The sequence below is a fragment of the Mastigoproctus giganteus genome, chromosome 6 (assembly GCF_048544385.1).
Source record: "Mastigoproctus giganteus isolate SK-2022 chromosome 6, ASM4854438v1, whole genome shotgun sequence".
Lineage (NCBI taxonomy): Eukaryota > Metazoa > Arthropoda > Arachnida > Uropygi > Thelyphonidae > Mastigoproctus > Mastigoproctus giganteus.
In genome coordinates, this window is record NC_143580.1 from 48,541,262 (window position 1) to 48,566,533 (window position 25,272).

Consider the following 25,272-nt stretch of genomic DNA (forward strand, 5'->3'; position numbering starts at 1 on the left):
ATCTACATTCACGCATGAGGAGTTATTCAGGAAGGAGAATGATATAGGTAAAGTAAACATTGGCAGTGAGCTGGATGATTTTGTAATAACTGAGAGGAAAGTGGAGGAGAGATTGTTGAGGATAAACATAAAAAAGGCACCTGGGGTGGATGGGATCTATCCAGTTATATTAAAGGAGGCAGCAAAGGAAGTAAGCAAACCCCTAGCCATAATTATGAGAGCTTCTTTGGACTCAGGAGAGGTACCCATAGACTGGAGATGTGCAAATGTAACCCCAATTTACAAAGGAGGATCAAAGGCTGACACAAGTAATTATAGACCTGTTAGTTTAACTTCTGTTCCAGGTAAATTAATGGAGGCACTGGTTAAAGAAGCACTGCAGGATCATCTAGACAAGAATTCAGTTATAGCCCAGACGCAGCATGGTTTTGTTAAGGGCAGGTCTTGCCTGACCAATTTGATTGGATACTATGATGTAGTCACAAAAGAACTGGATGCAGGGAATAACTTTGATATTATATATTTGGATCTTAGAAAGGCTTTTGATACTGTTGCACATGGAAGACTGCTGCACAAATTGGAGCAGTGTGGCATTGGAGGCAAATTGCTGCTATGGATAAGGGAATGGTTGAGTGGCAGAAGACAGAGAGTGGTAATCAATGGACACTGCTCAACCTGGACTAATGTTATTAGTGGAGTTCCTCAGGGTTCAGTGTTGGGTCCGTTGTTGTTTTCGGTGTTTATGAATGATATTGATGATGGGATATGAAGTTTAATGTCCAGGTTTACAGATGATACAAAGGTTGGCAGGGTTGTTAAAGACACCACTGATGCTATGCTGCTGCTGCAACAGGATCTGGAAAGGTTGAACAGATGGGCTGAGAGGTGGCAAATGAAGTTTAACATTGACAAATGTAAAGTACTACATATGGGAAACAGTAACCCCAGAGAAACGTATCAACTCTGCGATACTACACTGACAGTGGTGGAGAATGAAAAGGACCTGGGGGTAATTGTGCAGGCAGATATGAAGTTCTCTGAGCAGTGCAGACGAGCTGCAAGAGTAGTTCATGGTGTCTTGTCAATGATATACAGGAATTTTTCTAGCAGGGATAAGGAGGTGATTATTCCCTTGTATAAGGCAATGGTTAGGCCACATCTTGAGTACTGTATACAGGTCTGGAGGCCTCATTTCAAGAAGGATGTAGAGCTGCTGGAACGGGTACAGAGAAGGGCAACAAGATTAGTGAATGGAACAAAGGGTTGCTCTTACGAAGAAAGGCTTAAGTTTTGCAAATTACAGAGTCTGGAGACTAGGCACCGGCGAGGTGATCTGATAGAGGTGTATAAGGCTTTGAATGGTTTGAGCATGCTCAATGCCAATGGGATTCTTCCTCTTGCTCAGAATAATCAGCTCAGAGGGCATAAATTCAAATTGAGGAAGGACGAATGTCTGATAGATGTGCGGAAATTTGCCTTTGGCCAGCGGGTGGTTGGTTGGTGGAACCGACTTCCATCACTTGTTGTTGAAGTTGATAGCCTAAACAAATTTAAGGCTCAACTGGACAGGTATTTCGAACTAACGGAGGGGTGAAATGGGAGTGGTGTGTGTTTTTTTGGCTGATGCTGAATAAGCTTGCTTTCTTGCATCATATGCCTCTACTAATGCTAATGCTAATTAACCCTGATATACCTTCATCAGTATCATTGATAAATACCGAAAACAACAATGGGCCCAACACCGAACCCTGGAGGACTTCACTTATATCATTAGTCCACGAAGAGCATTGTCCATTTATTACCACTCTCTGCCGTCTCCCACTCAACCATTCCTTTATCTATTGCAGCAACTTGCCATTAATGTCATACTGCTCCAATTTGTATAGCAGTCTTCCATGTGCCACAGTATCAAAAGTTTTCCTTAAATCCAAGTATATAATATCAAAATTATTTTTTGGATCCAGTTCCTTTGTGACCACATCAGAGTATCCAATCAAATTTGTTTGACAAGACTTCCCCTTAACAAACCCATGCTGCATCCTAACAATAACTGCAGTCTTGTCTAGTTTATGCGGTAGTGCTTTGTTAACCAGTGACTCCATTATTTTCCACGGAACAGAAGTTAGTCTAACAGGTCTGTAATTACTTGTCACCCTTTGATCCCCCTTTGTGAATTGGGGACACATTTGCACATCTCCAGTCCATGGGGACCTCCCCCGAGTCCAAGGAAGCTTTCATAATTATGGCTAAGGGTTGGCTTACTTCCTTTAATATAACTGGAGTCCTCTAGCCACCTTGGGGTAGTCTCGCAGTATGAAATTTTTTATTTATTATTATTATTTTTTAATTTTTAAGCTTATTAATTAATGTAAAACAGCTAATTTTGGGAAATGCTTGTTAGCAGTTTTTAAATTGCTTAATATGAAATCGGGATTTTAAACTACTTGCTGTCAGGGTTTTGAATGTTATAGCTAATAAATCATCAAATGGACAGAGAATGGAGAATCTCAAAAGTTGAAGGGCATCCATAAAGAGTATTTAAGCCACAAAATATTTTAAATTGGCAATTATATATTGTCTAATCATTTATTGTTATAGTAACTATAACAATAAATGATTGTTATAGTTACTATAACAATAAATGAATGAATAGTAACTTATCTCAGAACTCTTTAGGAATTTGCTGAATTCATTGTTTGTATTTTTGTAGTTTTATATTTATACTGACATAGTACTTTTATTTTAAATTCGTTAGTTAAATGCTCTATAAATAATCAAATTCGTAATACAGGATTGGGCAAAAACAGTTACCTGTTTTAAAAGTGTTGCCATTTCTTAGCAGTTGCAGTGGAAGCACTAAAGAATTCAGTAAAAATGATGTGAAGGTTGAATAAACCATCATACATTTGCTATCAGAACATGTTTTAAATCAGGTGATTCTGTTTTGAGTGGTCAATGTGAATTTAGACACCACTCCAACTTTGGAAGAAAATAGTGTTCTGATTTGAAAGACTGTAACACATTGGATTTACAAATTTAAAGGAACAGTGTCTGTTACAGATGTGAAATTATTTGGAGATTTCACATCTCCAAAGTGCATATAGTGCATGCTTCAGAAAGCATTGAAAGAATCAGAACAATGCTACAAAGCAGTTCTTTAAGATCTTTTAGTTGTCAGTCAAGAGAACAGAACATAGTGGAACAAAGTGTATACCATATATTGCATATCGGTTTAACATTCTGCCTTTATAAAATGCAAATTCTTCAAAATTTACTTCCTTGTGATTTGGATATATGTTAAAATTGAGCAATTGAAACAAAATATTCCTAATGGAATTAAAAGAATGCCCCCAGAAACATAATACAGAGCAATAGATGATGTGGGAATATGAGTACAGGATTGTGTTTGCAGTGGTGGTGGCCATTTAAGGGACAGCTTTTTCAAACACTGAGTAGTGTAACTTAAATGTTTTAATGTATATAATTAAACGTAATAACAATAAATGTTGCTTTCAATCTGCACTGTAGCCATTTCATTTTTGAGATGCATAATTTTTTTTTTGCCTGACCCTGTGTATAATAATAATAATTTCAAGCCTCGGGCTTGGATCAGAGTAGAAAATGCAAAAAAAAACCTTGGGAGTTGCAATATGGCCACAGAAGCCGATGCGCCAACAACTAACAAAAAAAAAAATTTTTTTTTTCCAATAAAACTCTTTAGAAGAAATTTAGCTGGACACTGTTTAATTAGTTTCTTCTTTCAGAAAAGGTTATCTCTGATTTCCGTCCAGGCTTAGGACCTAAAGGCCGTTTTTGCTTAAAATGTGATGAGCAAGGTAAGTTTTGCAAAACCAAAATAATAATAATAATAATAACAATAATAACAATAATAATAATGAAATAAATCATCATCTTGATTGCCCATTAGCATCCACTGCAGGATTTAGGCCTCTCCTTTGTGCCTTCCTAATCCATTATAGTCCTGTTTTTCTTTGGCTTGCACCTTGCAGTATGATTCTGAGACTTTCCTCTCTCTTTTTAGTCATCTTGTCCATTCTGTTGATCTGATGCATATTGTCTGTTATTGTTGCTGTGTGTTCGGCACATCTAGAGTTGTTTTCTTTTGTCCCAGTCTTCTTTTTTATCCATACATTTTTTTTTTTTTTTTTTAAATCTTTAGTAGTGACATCAAACTATTCTTTCTATTTTTCTCTGGGTTATTAAAATCGTGTCTTAAATGACTTTTCAACATGATCAAAAAATAAATAATAAATAACAATAAATAATTTAAAAAAAATAATAAAATCATTTTGGATGTTTGTTTGTTTGTTATTTGGAGCATTAGCAACTAAGGCCATATTGCTCCGGAGATCTGCAGTAGTCATTCCCTGACCTTTCTGCATCCTCCGTATTTGGTGGTCACGGGCTCGATCCCCAATCTAATCAAGAAGCGTGTGCTACGTACTGCTGCTCCTGCCCACCTGGCTACGGAGGTGCCATCATCATTTTTGACATCACTTTATTAGTCAGGAGCCTATCGATGATTCAGTGACATACATGACAGAAAATATTGTTCATACAGCGGCAACTGGGGGTCATATCTAGTCAGTATGGGCTTGGCATACCTAGGATCCTGACCTGGATATCATCATTCTTCTCTTTCTTGGTGGTTCCCTTCTCTCTCTCTCTCTCTCTCTCTCTCTCTCTCTCTCTCTCTCTCTCTCTCTCTCTCTCTGGGTAACTCAAAATTTTTTTGGCTGGTGCAGCATAAGCCTCAGGCTTCCTTGCGCCATATTGCTAATAATAATAATAATAATCATGCGAAAGACAAGGACAGTGATGACCAAGAGTCGCTAACACCACCTGAAGTCAGCAGTGGAGAGAATAACAATACCTCGGAAGGGGACTAATAGACCTGATAGAACAACAGAAAACAACGAAAGTTAACCTGAAGGATTACTTTGAGAACAACACAGCACCACTCCACCAGGTCACAAGGAAGATAGATAAGTGGTATACCCCACTCAACCTAAGCGAGGAAACCCTTCCCATCCAGACGGCACAAGAAACAAAGTTAGAAAGATGGGCAAAGAAAACACTCCATGGCAGACAATACAATGACCTCCATCAAGATCACATCGATAACATTGCTTCCAATGCATGGCTCACAAGCGGGATGCTCCTCCCCGAAACTGAAGGTTTCGTGCTGGCCATCCAAGACGAGGTAATCAACACCAGAAACTACAGAAAATATATCGCAGAGGAGCCCTGAATGTCAGATGACACATGTCGACGATGCCACCTGGCCTCAGAAACGATCCAACACATCACCGCAGGGTGCAAGGTGCTCATCCAGACTGAGTACACTCATAGACACGACCAGGTAGCCAGGATAATACATCAGAAGCTAGTGAGGAAATACCAGTTAACCAAAGAAAGTGTACTGTACCACAAGTACGAACCCCAGGCAGTACTAGAGACCTGAGCCCACAAGCTGTACTGGGACCGTGCCATAATAACGGATAAGACCATCCCGCACAACAGGTCGGACATAACCCTTGTGGACAAGATGGAAAAGGATACCTACCTGATTGACATAGCGGTGCCGAACACTAGCAATGTCCAGAATACCCATGAGGAAAAAAATTAGGAAGTACACGAACCTGAGACATGAGATCAAGGAAATGTGGCATATGCAAGAAGTATCAACCATCCCAATCATTGTGTCAACCACCGGTATGGTACCAAAGACTCTACATAGCAGCGTAGGCAATAGGTCTCCCAGAGAACACCTACAAGGAACTCCAGAAAGTTGCAGTCCTGAACACCTGTAGGATAGTCAGAGATTTCATCGACCGACAGTAACACCAGACATTACAACCACCCTGTGTACTTGGTAGCAGTATCCATCACGGAGTGGAATCCCCCAATCAGGGAGAAATAATATAAGAGCAACAAAAATAATAATAATAACTGCCATTCCAAAAACATCTATCTGGTTTCCACCTTTTCCCAAAACATGGTGGAATGTAAAATGCACAGGCCCCAGGTGGCAAGCGATTGTGATCGAGCATTTTCTCTGTACTTAAAGCGTGATTGTCAAATAGCCATTTATAGTTATTTTACATTCTTGTCCTTAAGAAATTTATTTATTTAATAACAGCTCCTGTTACAGAAGTACTTGTACAGAGCAAGAAAGGAAAGCCACCTTTCTTTATTTCTCATATTTTTATTACTAACACTTATGTAATACTTTGTTTCGTCACACCAGACACTGCTCCTGCCTCCCCATGGCGGGGCTGGAAACCTTGGCAGAAAAGTTAATCTGCCAAGGTCCAAAAAGAGTTAATATGGATCACAATGTGTTTCCGCCTCTAGAGCTGACAAGCTCTCGGCCAGAGATAGATACTGAACATGACACATAGCAACCCAAGAGGTTTGAAACCAATTCCTTAGTGACAGAGTTTTCTGCATTTTTCATAATGCACTCTTACAGATCAGCCTCTCAGTAAGCTGTCTCCGTTCCTTATCCAGAAACACCTGAAAAGTCTGCCAGGATCTCCTAAGACAGTCAAGAGACTGCAATCAGGGGTTGGTTGGTTTTTAGGATTTTGATGGCGCATCAGTGTCTAAGGCTGTTGTGCGCCGTAATCAGGGAACCTGCTAGTGGAAACAATAAACCGCAGACATCCTGAGAAACTGCTAAAACTTAAAAACTTTGTTAGAATTCCAGTAAAAGTTTCTCTCCATGCAACCCTAAATACATCTAAGGGTGTTTTATCCAGCTGGGATCTATTGAATGTCTCCGGAGGAGGAGATAAGTTAAGAGCTTCAGGAGCAAAATGTAATTGCAGTGAAAATAATCATGACTGAAAAGGACAACACACTCACACTTACAAGGAATATTATCCTCACTTTTAATACCCCAAACCTACCTTCGTTCATAAAAGCAGGTTATCTTCTTTGCCACATTCGGCCCTACATTCCTAATCCCTTGTGATGTAGCAAGTGCCAAAAGTATGCTCAAACGGCATGTAGAGGAAACCCAGTTTGTCTCAATTGTGGGTCCTCCGATCACTCTCAAAGTGATTGTTTGGCAACAGAAATGCACTACCTTAACTGTAAAGGCAACCATCCTGCTCATTCCAGGACATGCAACAAATGGAAAACCGAAAAGAAAATTGTGAAATATAAGATTGTAAATAAAGTAAGCTTTCAAGAAGCAAGGAAATTAATTGCTCCCACTATTACTAAATGTACACACTCAATGTTGCCCAAAAATATCAATCAGTGGCCACACAAACTGATGTTACAGTCCCTTCAAACACCTCAGTCTCCAACTGGGCTCAGACTGTTCTCTCTCAACATTCCAATATCCCCAAGCAGTTGAACCAGGCAAGCAATACTGCTTTTACAGTACCAGAGAAATCTCTTTATCCTCCTCGAATGACTGCTACATCAAATAATCGAGATGCAAGCATTAGCATTAGTAGAAGCATATGATGCAAGAAAGCAAGCTTATGCAGCATCAGCCAAAAAAAAAAAAAAAAAAAACCATGCTCCCATTTCACCCCTCCATTCGTTCCAAGTACCTGTTCAGCTCAGCCTTAAATTTATTTAAGCTATCAACGTCCACCAATCAACCACCTGCTGGCTAAAGGCAAACTTCCACACATCTATCCTACATCTGTCTTTTCTCAATTTGAATTTATGCCCTCTCAAATGATTATTCTGAGCAAGAGGAAGAATTCCATCAGCATTGAGCATGCTCAAACCATTCAAGGCTTTATACACCTCAATCAGATCGCCTCATAGGTGTGTAGTCTCCAGACACTGTAATTTTCAAAATTTAAGCCTTTCTTCATAAGAGCAACCCTTTGTTCCGTTCACTAACCTTGTTGAGCAGCAGTGTGTAGCACATGCTTCTTGATTAGACTGGGGTTCGAGCCCATCATCACCAAATACAGAGGATGCGAAAAGGTCAGGGAATCACCACCACCTCTCCCGGAGCAATATGGTCTTAGTTGCTAATGCTCCTAAAAACCAGATAACAACAACAACAACAACAACAACTAATCTTGTTGCCCTTCTCTGTACTCATTCCACCAGCTCTACATCCTTCTTAAAATGAGGCCTCCAGACCTGTATACAGTACTCAAGGTGTGGCCTGACCATTGCCTTATACAAGGGGATAATTACCTCCTTATCCCTGCTAGAAAAATTCCTGTATATTATTGACAAGACACCATTGACTCTTCTTGCAGACCATCTGCACTGCTCAGAAAACTTCATATCTGTATGCACAATTATCCCAGGTCCTTTTCGTTCTCTACCACTGTCAGTGTAGTACCACAGAGTGATATGTCACTCTGGGGTTACTGCTTCCCATATATAGTACTTTACATTTGTCAATGTTAAACTTCATTTGCCACCTCTCAGCCCATCTGCTCAACTTTTCTAGATCCTGTTGCAGCAGCGTACTGTCATTAGTGTCCTTAACAACCCTGCCAACCTTCGTATTGTCTGCAAAGTTGGACATTAAGCTTGATATACCATCATCAATATCATTTATAAATACAGAAAACAACAATGGACCCAACACTGAACCCTGAGGGACTCCACTTGTAACATTAGTAAACGATGAGCACTGTCCATTGATTACCACTCTCTGTCTTCTCCCACTCAACCATCCCTTTATCCATAGCAGCAATTTGCCTCCAATGCCACACTGCTCCAATTTGTGCAGCAGTCTTCCATGTGCAGCAGTATCAAAAGCCTTTCTAAGATCCAAATATATGATATCAAAGTTATTCCCTGCATCCAGTTCCTTTGTGACCACATCATAGTATCCAACCAAATTGGTCAGGCAAGACTTTCCCTTAACAAAACCATGGTGTGTCCGAACTATAACTGAAGTCTTAAACATAGAACAACATAAAAAAGAATATTCAGGACACATCAATGGATACAATTGACTCATACAGACTGGAAGACCCAATCTTAGAAATATATGTGGAAGAAGATATGGACATCAGTCAGCCATTCTTCTCCAAAAATGACAAACTGAAGCCTAAACCAGTCACATGAAAAAAAAGCAGTTAGATACAGCTTCTTTAACTAAATACCAGTAATGCCTTATATTCTACAATGGAATTGTAGAGGATTTCATAGCAACATTAACGATATTCAAGACTTAATTAACCGCTACTCACCAGTTGGTTTTGCCTCCAGGAAACTTATCTAACTTCTCAAATTTCTACCGGCATAAAGAACTGTTCTATCTATCAACAAGATCGTAATACTTCAAATTCCGCCCATGGAGTTGTGGCCATCTTGGTCAGCCCAACGGTTCCAACCAAACAAATTGCTTTGCAAACTGAAATTGAAGTTGTTGCTGTATGTTTGATAACCCAGGTTGCGTTAACACTAGTATCAATCTATCTCCCACCGAGACATACCTTCTCTTACCAATTTCTTGAAAACCTGCTAATACAGTTACCTTCACCTGTCTGTCTCTTGGTGTATTTCAATAGCCACCATCCCTTATTGGGATCGACTAAATTAGGTAGACATGGCAGACAAATTGAAACCTTTCTGGATAAGCAGAACCTGACCATTCTTAATATTGGTCCACCCACTCACATACAATTACCAACTGGGCAAACTTCTGCAATTGATCTCTCGATATGCTATCCAATTCTGTTTCCGATCATGGAATGGTCTGTTATGAATGATCCCATGGGCAGTGACCATTTTCTAATTATTTGTGATCTGCTCATTGTACAACCACCATTAGCCAAACCTTGCAGGAAATGGAAGTTCTCTCAAGCCAACTGGATCAAGTTTCAGTCTGCTTCACCCTGGATGAGCAATTCATATGAACACAATCAATAGATGAAGCCACAGATTATATAACTTCACACCTACTATCTGTAGCTAAATGTTCAATTCCATTGTCAGATCCTCAGTCACAACAGCACCTTAACTATTGGTGGAATGAAAACTGCACAAAAGCAAAGAACTTAAAAAATAAAGCATAGAATTTATTTCTCCAACAACAGCTAATCTTATCAACTACAAGAAGCTACGGGGAAAAGCACATCTCATTCAAAGGCAAGCCAAGAAGAATTCTTGGATTCAGTTTGCATCTACCATAAATAGAAATACTAACTCCAGGTTAATATGGAAGAAAATGAGGCTGATTTCTGGCAAATTTCCAACCACCCCTTCGCCAATTCTTTTGTGCAATGGGCAAGAACTCTCTGCTCCTGAGGACATCGTAAATGTCTTGGGCAAAACCTTTGCCCACGTTTCAGTGGCATGAACTTATTCTCGGGTTTCAAGAAAATAAAGACCAAGACTGAACAGTGAGCCATCAAATTTTGAACCTTAGTTTTCCTTCCGTATAATCAGCCTCTTCAATATTCTGAACTTCTACATGCCATTAAAACAACATGCAACAGTGTTGCTAGGGTCAGATGGAATATGTTATGTCATGTTACAAAACCTTGGTGACAAAAATTTGCAAATACTGCTAGTCTACTATAACTGAATATTTCTCGAAAACATTTGTCCCAGCTCTTGGCATCATGCCACAGTTCTTGCCTTTTTGAAGCCTGGAAAAGATCCTACCAGTCCGTACAGTTACAGACCAATTTCCCTCTCCAGTTGCCTCAGTAAATTACTTGAAAAAATTATCCATAATCGACTAGTTTGGATTGTTTAAATGCAACACATAATGAGTAATAATCAGCATGGCTTTCGTAAGTACTGGTTCTCCTGTATCTCATGATCAAGACTGATTCTGCAATTCGTGATGCCTTTGTAAAAAATGAACATCTTGTTATGGTTTCTATAGACATAGAGAAGGTATTTGACACTATTTGACGTCATGGCATTCTTAGTGATCTCCATACTCTTGGTCTACGAGGTAACCTGCCTATATTCATCAGCAGCTTCCTCCAGAATCGGTTGTTCCAAGTTCAATACCACAACTCACTTTCTATGACATTTTTACAGGAAGAAGGAGTGCCACAAGGGTCTGTACTGAGTGCAACTCTTTTTGCCCTTAAAATTGATTCCATGCGGCGATATCTCCATTTCTTGCCATTCTCAGAATATGAGATCCATTGAACGACATTTGTAGGTATCACTAAATAAAGTCCAAAGGTGGGCAGGGCCCAATGGCTGTTGTCTACCAAAACAGAAAACCTTTGCAGTCCACTTTTGTAATCAACGAAAAATGCATACAGATCCTAAACTTCAGATGTCAAACTTTACTATTCCAGTGACTAACAATATCAGATTCTTGGGATTAATCCTTGAGAGGAAATAAAATTTTTTGAGCACATTAAATTTGTGCATACTCCCTGCCTCAAAAAGCTGAACGTACTAAGAGCTTTATCTGTCCTGTCTTGGGGGGACAGACTCTACATCTTTGCTGCTCTTACATTGATCAGATCCCATTTGGATTATGGTGCTCCACTCTATGATTCTGCCTGTAAGAGTACACTACAATGGCTGGATCCTATACAGCATAGTTCATTGCGGATTGCACTTTGTGTTTCAGGACATCTCCAACCCATAGTTTATATATTGAAGCCCATGATCCTCCTCTTTTCCCTGGCAGAAAAACATTGCTACTTAAGTACGCAGCTAAAATACAAAGTTGTTGTCAGCATCCTATTGAGCCATACGTCTTTAATCCACCACTGCAAAATCTCTAGAAATGAACCCAGTAAAATAAGACCAGCAAGCTTACACTTTATTGAATTAACACAGAGTTGGAATGTTCCTGTTTTCAACAGGCAAAAAGTAATTAATTACTCCCAACCATCTTGGATTCCCCCTCCTCAATTAACTTTCGATACTTATCTTCACAAGTGGGGAAAGAATCATCTACCGACTCAATGTGAAACAATTCCATGAAGCCATATTCAGAAATATGCTCATTTTTTGCCAATATATACTGATGGCTCCAAATCACATTCAGCCATTGGAGCAGCTGCAGTATTCCCCTCTACTATCATTTCAGCTGCATATAGCAGCTTTCCTGCAGAGCTTCATGCAATAAAATTAGCTGTAGATAACCTGAATCTCTACCCATCTCTAAAATACATAATATACACAGACTCTCTCAGCTCAGTTACAGCTATGCAAAACTCCTCCTACAAGATTCACCCTGTGTTAAATCTATTACAAATTGAAGAATGCCACCAATCAGTGATCTTTTGCTGGATCCCAGCAATTCGGGGATAAAGGGGAACGAACTTGCTGATCGCACAGTGGAAAGAGCTACATTTTGTTTAGGAACTTTGGGAAAAAAATCAAGCCACTTCTGCACATCACTTCCTGTATACTTAGCACTTTCCAGCAACATCAACCTATTCTCACAAAACTCTTCATACGACTCATCCAGATTTACACATTCTTAGAGTTGAAAAATATCAATTGCCATTTCAAAATCTTGATACTTAATTTCTTCTGTTTCCAGAGAAAAGTTTATTAACTTAGAACACTTATTTTTCTCACTGAAGTAAATTTTTTCCTAGGTATTGCAATTGATTTGAATAAAAATCACAACATTCTACAATCTTTTACTGGTTGCATTTGGGGTAACTTTTTCAAAAATTGCTTTTCAGAATTTCTGAAGTATTGATCTTGGATTCTTTGATTTATTTTATTTCTGATCATTGTCATTGATTTGTATGAATCCATAATACTCAAGTCACTTTTCTCAACACACTTTTCTCAAGAATTTTAATAGTAACATCTAGCAATTCTCCAACATTGACAAAAAAGTTAAAAACCACATGCAATTTTATTTCTGAATCTGTATCCTCACTTTTAAATTTGGAGAAAAATTTGGAGCAATCATCAATACTTTGGAAATAGCTCTTAATAGCAGGCCAGTTTTCAAGTAATCTTTTGACAGTTGGTGTTAAAGACAACCATCTTGTTGGTACATGGTGTACCAATTCAGACCAGTCCAGCTCCACAAAGCCAAAAAATGATTCTAAGTCTTTCTTCTTTTAGCTGATACCGAAAAAAAAATTGTAAGTTTTCAGTACAATGTTTTCTATATCTACTTCAAAACTGTCACAAGCATATTTCATGGCATTCTGCAATATATGTTTAGCACAATTAGTTTTAAAAATACAGACATTACTTGCCCTTAACAACTGAAAAACAGAATGATATTTTCCAAAATTTACATTTGCATTATCAGCACTGTATGCAGAAATATATTTGGGTTAAGGTGAAAAGCTTCAAGTTTTTCTAACAACATTTCAGATATAGAAATAGTTGTTTCATCAGCCCTTTCAACAACACCTAACAATTTATTTTCTATACCTTTAGTAGGATCAAAATATCTAATGCATATGGGAAAAAGCTTTCTGTTGCCCTTGTTTGAAGCATCTGTAGCAATGCAGAAGAACTGACTGCATTTAGTTGGATCATTAAGAATGTTCACAAAGTCTTCTACACTTTTAGGAGCTAGAACATTTTTAACTAACAGTTCTGATTTTGTTCTTCCAGAACACAATTTTTTTGCAATATCAGAATCATGGAATAAGGATGATGCCAGTTTGTTACCACAATCAACCGATGAAATACCACCACTTTGCTTATTGGAGGCTTGAAGTGTTGAAACCCATGTTTAGTCTCTAGAGCAAAGTTTCCGGCACCCTCCTCTCCCCATACTTCTCCTTCAACCCATGCACAGTACTAAGTACTATAGGTTTTGATACCTTTCGTGTTTGGGGTTCTCATTAAAAAAAAAAAAAAAAGTCCAAACTATTATAACTATGATTATGTTTTACATTGTGGTATATTAACCCTAGTTCACATGCTGTCACACTGTCATATTTTGGTTTTTTAAAACTAACAAAATAGCTTGATAATTTGTTTACACCTACATTTCCCCTTTCTTTTTGCTGATGCCCTTTGTATTGTGCATACTGCTTAATGTCAAATTGACCACCATGACTGATAGAAAAATTCTTGTTGCACAATTTGCAGTAGGCACGATCCTCTGAAGAAGCTGGAGCCACCCATGCAAAAATTTCTTCCCACTTTAAGTAGACTTGCTTATACTGCAATTTCTTCTTTTTCTTGGGCGGAGTGTTGGAAGGACTAATGGACTATGCTTCTTTACTCGTTCTATCAAAAACTGTTCAATGGCAATCTGAAAATAATAATGATAATAAAAATAAAAATAAATTAATAGTAAAAGTTGCACAGATATCAAATTGTCTGTCAGCTTAACAATGTATTTCAAATGTGGAGAGAATTAAATTAATAGTATATAATAATTTGTTAATCTCACCTCATCAACAAATAATCCAAAGTCCACGTCTTTCCTAGGATCTTGCTCTCAGTTTGAGAAAGAAAGGACTATGAAGAAGAAATAATGCACACAAGTGTTTTTATATTTAAAAATACCAATAATAGCACACAATGTACATTAAATTTCTATAAAGTTCAATATTGCTTACTATAACTTATTATCAACTTCGCATTTCAACTTGTGATAAACTGCATTGCATCTTTCTCCCACACAATGGACAATGAAAGGGAAAGAACAATATTTTATGCAACTTCTTCCCCTTTCTGCCTTTCTCATGGTAGGCAACTGTCGAAAAAACATTGTTGCTAACAGTTTTTGAATAGTTGCAGCGTCATCTGATGGTTGTGTTAGCAACCAACTTTTAACTATATTTACCAGGACATTTAAAACATGATGATTTTCGTCGTAAAAAGAAAAAAGAAAAAAAAAGGAAGAAACCTACTTACAGGCAAATTAAAAATGTAAACAGTAAAATCAACCAAAAAAACTTAAAGCTTACGGGAAAAACGTAGGACCTAGCAACCCTATTAACAAGTGACTAGTATGGCTTACAAGTGAACAACTGATTTAGCAAGGAATAGCATGGGTTCTCAACTTGGGTGCAAATTGTTTTTTTTTTTTTTTTTTTTTTATGGGGGGACGAGGGTAAAATCATGAGTATTACAATGGTTTGTGGCCTTCCAAAGTTCAACCCTACTCGATGACATCTTATTCCTTAATATTTAATTTCTCTTATTGGGTTTTCTTTTCCCCTGAGACAACTGATTTTTAACGTATAGGTATATGATATTAGGAGTGAGTGAGAAATTGTGATCAAAAGAAGATAGTGGTCATGATTTAATTGAACCACCTCTGCTTTTCATAGGCATTAATACCAAAGTGCTTTCAGAGGTAATGTCTCTGCAATCTATGGTGTTTGCACCTTTCCAACAGCTGCAACCTTGGCAGTGGTGTGGTGGGCATGGTTTATTTATTTATTCTTTTGTTTCATTGGTCAATATATGAGGCATGGATGGGATGAGGAAATGTTTCAATCTATTGTTTCTACTTTCTGCAGGCTCTTACAAAATCATCTGGCAACAGATTCAGAAAAACCAAACTTCAATCAAATTATATCAGATTAAACCAGAAATTGAAAAATGATCTTCAAGTTTCTAAGAAAGTTAAGGAGAGAAGAGGTAGTCTTAGACAGACTAAAAATAGGACACGCCCATATCATTTCTTTTCTGAGCAGAAGAAGCTTCAAGATGCCAAATTTGTGACACAGTCAAAACATGTATTATTAGAAAGCCCCAAATTTGAAAATGAAAAATGAAAATCCTTTGTACCTGGCTGTGTGTCAGTCAGAATCAGCTTCACTCGTTCAGACATCCTAGACAATAGAAATAGTGTTACCTATATCTTCAGTTTTACAATTGCAATTAATCTTTATCATATTTTATACCTACTATATAAACAACAACATAAAATAATATCCTAATAAGTACAACCATACCAAGATATATAAAAAAGGTGAAATGACAGAGATACACACATACAAAAACAATGCAACTTAGCAGAAGTACTGGTGCGGTATGATCTGTGAGATCAATGTACCAAAAAGCCCTTAAACAACCAACTAACAGTTAGCAAATTAGACATAAGAATAATGGACACGTAAAACATAATTCGTTTTAGCTCATTGGATTTAAACATTCTTCTGACTTGCACAATTAATAAATAAGTTAAATAAAAAATAACTATTTCAGTAATGCTCATTGAAAGTTGCTTGTTCATGAGAGAACTAAATTCATCTAATAAGGTTACATGCAAGAGATGTTGATTTTTTCAGGCTTAAGATTGTAGAGTGGAATGAAATAGTTCCACTATTCTACATAAATTTTTAGCTTTAACACACCTGATTATATTTTCATAAGAATATTTTAAATAAAACATAGTTCCAGCACCTGCCAGTTATGTGCTTATTTCTTTTATGTTGTTTTAGTTGTCTAATTGTTTTCAATACACTGATTTGTTTTATTACAGTTTTCTAATTTTTTCTTCTTTTTCTTTATACATGCTTATGATAGTGACATTGTGGAAAAAGGGTAATGTACTGTTTTTGGTCTGGTTGATTAATCTACTCTGTTCATGATGCTTTAAATGTATTTCACAGTTAATTAGTATATACAATCCTAAATTTTAATTTTACATAGTTTCCATTGTATCATGTAGTTTTTTTAATGAGATTTTTAATAATAATAAAATTTACATTTAAAACAAATCCTGTGTTTTTAATTTGTTTATGGACCTTAATTGCTTGAAATATAAATAAGATTTCAGTTATTGTTCTAGAAAATTATGAAAATCAAAATTTGAATGAGCAGCAAGTTATTAGTGTGCATTTAGCTAGAGAGCTGTAATCAATAGGAATATATAGGAATAGGCATGAAATAGGAATATGAGGATGTCACTGGACTCAGGAAGCAAAATCGGAATGAGCACACTTCTTTAAGTTTCATTAGTTTAATTTTATAAGATTAATGACATTCATTAAGATATCTGGATTCATATGTTCCTTGAGTCTTAATGAACATATCATGTATTCACAACTTTTGTGCTTACTGGTTTAAAGGTATTCTGTAACTCTAATATATTTACCCTCTGCAATCATCCTAATTGATAGATTTTGTGTAGATATCTTTCTGCAATCATCACAATTGATAGATTTTGTGCAGTCTTAAACTGTCATAGATCTATAACTTACAAAGTAGCGTTAAAAGACTAAACTTTGTTGTAAATGAAAAAAGTGAGAGATAGCAGAAAAGTAGCATCTTGATTATTGCTTTTAGTCAACCTAATCACACATGAGAAATAAGTAACATAAAGTCTAAGAACAGTAAAAAGAAATTGGAAGAAGGGGAATACAGTAGTGCTTGGGCAGTCCGGAGTTGCGAACTTGTACCAATAGTATGTCCCTGGAAATAGGTCTGGGCATATGCCTCATGTGTTTAAGTCAATAATGGTATTGTATTTTAACAAATATAAGACTAAACATTGTCAATAAACAAAAATAAGTAATAAATCATAATGCCCATAGTTAGCCAGTCAGTGGGTACAAGTTTTCTAGACCAAAGAGTCTTTTAACGGTACTTTGTAAGTTTTAGATCTCTCCCCTATACTGGTCGATATGCCTCATTTGCTTAATTATCGACTTCCCCAACATTCGGGTTAAATTTACCTTGACCTATTTACACCTTCTTTCCCCACACTCGGGGTTACTTTAACGTGTTATAAATATGCTGGGAACTCATTTGCTAACTTCTTTAGTCACCGATACAGCCTTGTTGATGTTTGTTTCTCTAAGCCCATTTCACTGACTCCTTCCTGACAATACAGTAAGTTGTCCTACTTTGGCTATATCCTTTTGTCTTTACATTTCCTTTGTTGAAATTCACTTAGGGCTGCTTAATATTCTATTCAATTTAACTTTTATTTGAATTAACTTTATCTTGATTTTTACTTTTAATTTTCATCAGATTTGAGATGTTTCTTATTACTTTTCTTTTCGGCCTCTGTCGGGTTGGCTTTGATATTTACGTCAGATTGCATTTTCTGTTTGCTACATATATTTCATACCAGAAACAGAAGCCTTACTTCTTGCTGTATTTTTCCTTTGGTTTTGGCTACTGACCCTTCATGAAGAAGTTGAGCTCTTAGGATCTATAGAATTAAGTACTATTTATAGTATTTTGTTTTATTTAATGTGTTTTTATTTTTCAGGCACTTATTTCATTTTTCCATTGTAACCACATCTGACAGGTCAGTATTCCCTGCCCATACTCTAATCTACTTATATATATATATATATATATTCAACTCCCCAAGCCCATGAGTGACACACACCCTGGATCAAAGCTGAAGGCCCCAACCCAACCCTAGACATAACCAATCCACAACAAAACCTTGAGAAAAAAGTCAAACTAACAGGACTGTAATTACTCGTATCACCCTTTGACCCCCCTTTGCAAATTGGAGATACCTTTTCACATCTCCAGTCTGTGGGGACTTCCCCTGAGACCAAGGGTGCTCTCATAATTATGACTAAGGGTTTGCTCACTTCTGTTGCCACCTTCTTTAATATAGCTGGATAGATTCCATCCACCCCACGTGCCTTTCTTACGTTTAACTGCAATAATTTCTCCTCCACTCTGCTCTCAGTTATTAAAAAATAATTTTAACTCCCTGCTACAGTTTGATAAACACGTGGACCTTTCCTCCTTGAATGACTACTCATGTGTAAATGTAGATGCAAAATACTCATTTAGTTTGGCAGCTATCTGAGAATTATCTTCTACAGTCAAACCATTGATATCAAGTGGACCAATCTGATTCATTCCCTTCCATTTCGAGTTTATATAAGTAAAGTCTTTGCTGCTTTTCTTTGCATCCATTGCCAAAGATTTCTCATAAACATGAGAAGATTTCCTCCTCTGTGACTTGAATAGAGACTAGCTTACATATACCAAAGCCTTCTGTGTTGCCTGATAATTTATATGCATCCCATGCATTTTACTTCTCTGCCATAAGTCTAATTAGTTCATTTGACATCCATTTCGGCCTAAACTTAGAACAGTAGTAGTAGTAGTAGCAGTAGTGGCATGTGATGCAAGAAAGCAAGTGTATGAGCTTATGCAGCATCAGCCAAAAAAAAAAAAAAAAAAAATCACACCTTTCCCTCCAAATGCCCGTCCAGTTCCTCCTTAAATTTATTTAACCTATCAACTACCACAATGACAGATGGAAGTTTGTTCCAGCAATTAACCACCCACTGGCTAAAGGCAAATTTAAACACATCTATTCTACATCTGTCTTTTCTTAATTTGAATTTATGCCCCCTTAGGTTCGTAATCTGAAAAAGTGGAAGGATCCCATCAGAATTCAGCATGCTCAACCCATTCAAGGCCTTATACACCTCAAAATCAGATCACTGTGCAGATGCCTAGTTTCCAGCCACTGCAATTTGCAGAACTTAAGCCTCTCTTGGTAAGAGGATCCCTTCATTCCCCTCACCAATCTTGTTGCCCTTCTCTGTACACTCTCAAGCAAATCTACATCCTTCCTAAAATGAGGCCTCCAGACCTGTATGCAGCACTCAAAGCGTGGCCTGACCATTGCCTTATACAGAGGGACAATCACCTCCTTTTCTCTGCTAGCAAAATTCCTATATATCATTGACAAAACCCCATGACCTGCCCTGGCAGCTTGTCTGCATTGCTCAGAAAACTTCATATCTGACTGCACAATTACTCCCAGGCCATTTTCATTTTCTACCACCTTAAGTGTAGTACCACACAATTGGTACGTTTCTCTGGGGTTACTTCTACCTGTATGCAGTGCTTTGCATTTGTCAAGGATAAATTTCAGTTGCCACTTCTTAGCCCATCTGCCCAGATTTTCTAGATCCTGTTGCAGTAGCACACTGTCATTAAAAACCCTGCCAACCTTTGTATCACCTGCAAACTTCAACACTAAGCCTGATATACCTTCATCAATATCATTGATAAATAAACAAAACAAAAGTGAACCAACACCGAACCCTGTGGGACTCCATTAATAACATTAGTCCACGAAGAGCAGCACCCATTGATTACCACTCTGTCTTCTCCCACTCAACCATCCTTTTATCCATTGTAGCAACTTACCCTTAATACCATTCTGCTCCAATTTGTATAATAGTCTTCCATGTGCAACAGTGTCAAAAGCTTTCCTGAAATCCAAATATATGATATCAAAATTATTTTTTCATCCAGTTCCTTTGTAACCACATCATAATATCCTATCAAATTTGTCAGACTCTTAACAAACCCATGCTGTGTCTGAATTATTGCTGCAGTCTTGTCTAGATGATCCTGCAGTGCATCTTTAACCAGTGACTCAATTATTTTACCCGGAACAGAAGTTAAACTAACTGGTCTGTAATTATTCGTGTCACCCTTCGATCCCCCCTTTGTGAATTGGGGATACATTTGCACATCTCCAGTCTGTGGGAACCTCCCATGAGTCCAAGGATGCTCTCATAATTATAGCTAAGGGTTTGCTTAGTTTCCTTGCCGCCTCCTTTAATATAACTGGATAGATCCCATGCACCCCAGGTGCCTTTGTTATGTTTAACTTTAACAATTTCTCCTCCACTTTGCTTTCAGTTATTACAAAATCATTAAGCACCCTGCTACAATTTGATAACCTTCTGCCATTTTCAAACCTTAATAACTCTTCATGTGTGAATGTAGATGCAAGATACTCATTCAATTTACCACCAATTTTAAACACACACACCAACCGTTTATGACTGATTGAATAATGAAATAAAATAAAATAAAATGATAGAAAAGACTGTAAAATAATATTTACAAAAAAACTTTTAATTATTTACAAAAAACTAAACTATAACAAAAATAAAATAAGTACATAAGTTAAAATGCATTAAAATATAAATATAAATTTTTGCTATCTTAGCAGGATCATCAACAGTCGAACCATCGATATCAAGTGGACCAATCAGTTTCATCTCCTTCCTTTTATAGTTTATATAAGTAAAGAAATCCTTGCTGTTTTTCTTAGCATCCTTTGCCAAAGATTTCTCGTAATCTGCCTTCGCCTGCCTAACCTCCTTTGTGACCTGATTACAGAGTAGCTTATATCTGCCATAGGCTTCTGAGTTCCTTGATAATTTATATGCATCCCATGCATTTTTCTTCTCTGTCACGAGGCTCATTAGTTCATTTGATAACCATTTAGGCCTAATCCTTGAACAATATTTCTTAATAGGTATGAAACTTTTAGTAGCTTCCAGGATTAATTCCTTGAATGCTTCCCACTTAGAATTTACTGTTGGTAACATCGTCAGTTGATCCCACTGTACAGAATTTAAAAACTGTCTGAGACCACTGTACTCACCTTTATGGAAGTAAAAACCCTTTTCTTTACCTCTGATGGTAATTATATTTTTAAGTAAATCCCACATCACTACACTGTGATCACTGCCACCTAGTGGTTCCTTTATCTGCAAATTCTTAATACACGAATGATCACTGCTGATAACCAGATCAAGAGTATTACCCTCTCTGGTTGCCTTTCGAACATGCTGCTGCAGAAAACAATCATCCAATAAATCCACAAAAGTCTTACTAGTGTGTGAGTAACAAACCCACAAGTTCCAGTCAATATCTGGGAAGTTGAAATCCCCCATTATAAGACATTCTGATTTATTAGCCCACTCTATTTCTCTGTACAATTGTCCATTGTACTCGTTTGAGTCATTAGGCTTATAACACACTCCTACTCTTATTTTTGCTTTCACGCTGCCTATGTCGCACCTAACTGACTCTACAGTGCACTGTTGAGAAGTTTGCAGTATTTCTTGTTTGGATCAAAAAGCCTAGTAGCTTTCAAGATTACTTCCTTGAATGCTTCCCATATTGAATTTGTTGTTGGTAACATCATCAGTTTTGCCCACTGTATAGAACTTAAAAATCTCTGAGACCACTGTAGTCACCTTTACCAAAGCAGAAACCCTTCCCTTTACCACTAATGGTAGGTACATAATAACAATAGTAATAGAGGCAAGAAAGCAAGCATATGAGTTTATGTAGCATCAGCCAAAAAAAAAAAAAAAAAAAAAATCCCTCTAAAAGTTTGTCAATTTCCTCCTTGAATTTATTTAAGCTATCAACTTCCACAATGACAGATGGAAGTTTGTTCCAGCAATTAACCACCTGCTGGTTAAAAGCAAATTTCTACCCATCTATTCTACAGCTGTCTTTTCTCAATTTGAATTTATGTCCCCTTAGGTTCGTAATCTGAACAAGTGGAAGAATCCCATCAGAATTCACCTTGCTCAACCCATTCAAGGCCTCATACACCTCAATCAGATCACCTCATAGATGCCTAGCCTCCAGCCACTGCAATTTACAGAACTTAAGCATTTCTTAGTAAGAGGACCCCTTTGTTCCCCTCACCAATCTTGTTGCCCTCCTCTGACATGCTCAAGCAAATCTACATTCTTCCTAAAAGGAGTCCTCCAAACCTGTGTGGAGTACTGAAGGCGTGACCTGACCATTGCTTTATACAAATGGATAATCAGCTCCTTTTTCGTGCTAGCAAAATTCCTGTGTACCATTGACAAACCCGATGACCTGCTCTGGCAGCTTCTCTGCATTACTCTGAAAACTTCATATCTGACTGCACAATTACTCCCAGGTCTTTTTCATTGTCTACCACCCTAAGTGTAGTATTATGCAGTTGGTACATTCCTCTGGGGTTACTTCTACCCATATGCAGTACTTTGCATTTGTCAATGTTCAACTTCAGTTGCCAGTGCTCAGAAAATCTGCCAAAATTTTCTAGATCCTGTTGCAGTAGCACACTGTCATTATTATCATTAACAACCTGTACAACTTCTACAACCGATGCAGACTTCTACACTAACCCTAATATATCTTCATCAATATCATTGATAAATATACAAAACAACAGTGTACCCAACACCGAGCCTTGTGGGACTCCAGTAATAATATTAGTCCACAAAGAGCAGTATCCATTGATTACCGCTCTGTCTTCTCCAACACGGCCACCCTTTTATCCATTGTAGCAACTTACCCTTAATACCATTTTGCTTTAATTTGTACAGTAGTCTTCCATGCACAGCAGTGTCAAAAGCTTTCCTGAAATCCATATATATGATATCAAAGTTATTCTTTGCATCCAGTTCCTTTGTGACTACATCATAGTATCCAATCAAATTAGTCAGATAAGACTTCCCCTTAACAAACCCATGCTGTGTCTGAGCTATAACTGAAGTCTTGTCTAGATGATCCCGCAAAGCTTCTTTAACCAGTGCCTCCATTAATTTCCCTGGAACATAAGTTAAACTATCAGGTCTGCAATTACCTGTCTCTCCCTTTGATCCTCCTTTGTGGATTGGGGTTACATTTGCACATCTCCAGTCGATGGGTACCTTCCCTGAGTCCAGGGAAGCTCTCATAATTATGGCTAAAGGTTTGCTTACTTCCTTTGCTGCCTCCTTTAAAATAACTGGATAGATTCCATCCAACCCAGGTGCCTTTCTTGTGTTTATCTTCAACAATATCTCCTCCAATTTACTCTCAGTTATTACAAGATTATCTAGCTTACTGCCAGAGTTGAATACACCTCTGGCATTCCCCTCCCTGAATAACTCCTCATGTGTGAATGTTGATGCAAAATATTCATTTAGTTTGTTAGCTACTTGAGGGCAGGATCATCAACAGTTGAACCATCGATATCAAGTGGACCAATCTGATTCATCCCCTTCCTTCTAGAGTTTACATAAGTAAAGAACTCTTTGCTGTTTTTCTTTGCATCCTTTGCCAAAATTTCTCATAATCTGCCTTCGCCTGCCTAACCTCCTTTGTAACTTGGTTACAGACCACCTTATATCTAGCATTGGCTTCTGTGTGACACATTAATTTGTATGTATCCCCCTGCATTTTTCTTCTCTGCCACATGTCTAATTATTTCATCTGACCTCCATTTAGGCCTAAATCTTGAACAATATTTCTTTGTTGGTATGAAAAGCCTAGTAGCTTCCAAGATTAATTCTTTGAATGCTTCCCATTTTGAATTTTCTGTTGGTAACATCATCAGTTGGTTCCACCATAAATACTGTCTCAGACCACCGTAGTCACCTTTACAAAAGCAAAAACCCTTCACTTTACCCTTGATGGTAGTTACCTCTTTGAGTAAATCCCACTTCAGCACACTGTGATCGCTGCCACCTAGTGGTTTCTTTATCTGCAGATTCTTGATGCATGAAGAATCACTACTGATAATCAGATCAAGAGTATTACTCCCTCTATTTGCCTCCCGAACATGCTGCTATAGAAAACAATCATCCAATAAATCCAAAAAAGCCTTGTTAGTGTGTGAGTGACCAACCCACAAATTCCAGTCAATATCCAGGAAATTAAAATCCCCAATTATAAGACACTCTAATTTACTGGCCCACTCTATTTCTCTGCACAATTGCTCATTATACTCATCAGATTCATTAGGCCTATAACACACACCTACTTTCATTTTTCTTTCCCAGTGCTTATATCACACCAAACAGACTCAACATTGCATTGTCCACTCACATCAATAGGATGCACTTTCTTAGATTTTATGTGTTTCTTAACTAACAACATAACGCCTCCTCCCTCCCTTCCTGTCCTGTCTAACCTTTCTGTGCATTGTACTCCCAAAATTCCAGTTCTGCACTGCTTATGTCTGTGTGACACCATGTCTCTAATATCCCAACAATATCTGCCTTTGATGTCTTGACTAGCACTTCAAGCTCATTGAATTTATTAACTATACTCCTAGTATTGGTGTACATGCACCTGTTTCTTCTCTTAGTTACCCTATCACAGCCCATATATTTACTTGTTCCACTATGACTCCCAGCAGTCGTGGAAATTCCCATTGCCTTGCTTTCCAGGCTGCTGCTCAATTGCATTTCAATAGAAGTAGTGCAAGAATCACTTTTACCTCTGCCAGCGGCTACTGTTAATCTGGTAGTCTGTGTATTCCCCAAAGCTAGCAGTTTTTTGACCCACCTAACTCTGCTTCAATAGCATCAGCAAATATTCTTGCACCCTTTCTATTTAAGTGTATCCCATCCCTGTAGAAGCAGTCTCTCCTGTTAACCAGCACAGACCAGGCTGAGAAAAATTCTACTCCTTGAGCCTTGCACAATCTCTCCAGGGAAGAATTGGTCATCAAGGCTCTCATCATATACTTCCTCCCTGGTGGGGCTTGCTCCACTGACACTCCTGGGATCGCCTTCTCTTTCGTTCCCATACTTCTATCTGTTCCCCCCAATCTTCAGTCTTCCCCCACTCTACCTTTACCGACCGTGA

At 37.7% G+C, this 25,272-nt stretch overlaps 1 protein-coding gene across 6 annotated transcripts in view; it reads left to right on the forward strand.

The window, feature by feature from the left end:
• LOC150084231 (peripheral plasma membrane protein CASK-like) overlaps positions 1 to 25,272 on the forward strand; it is a 1,403,586-nt gene that overhangs the window by 344,721 nt on the left and 1,033,593 nt on the right. For 5 of the 6 annotated variants that reach the window (XM_090375948.1, XM_090375952.1, XM_090375953.1 and 2 more), the window contains exons 6-7: positions 3,765 to 3,836; positions 16,420 to 16,437. In XM_090375948.1, the coding sequence (XP_090232074.1) occupies positions 3,765 to 3,836; positions 16,420 to 16,437 (90 nt within the window). The remainder of the gene's footprint in view (positions 1 to 3,764; positions 3,837 to 16,419; positions 16,438 to 25,272) is intronic. The other variant, XM_090375951.1, reaches the window with a different exon arrangement.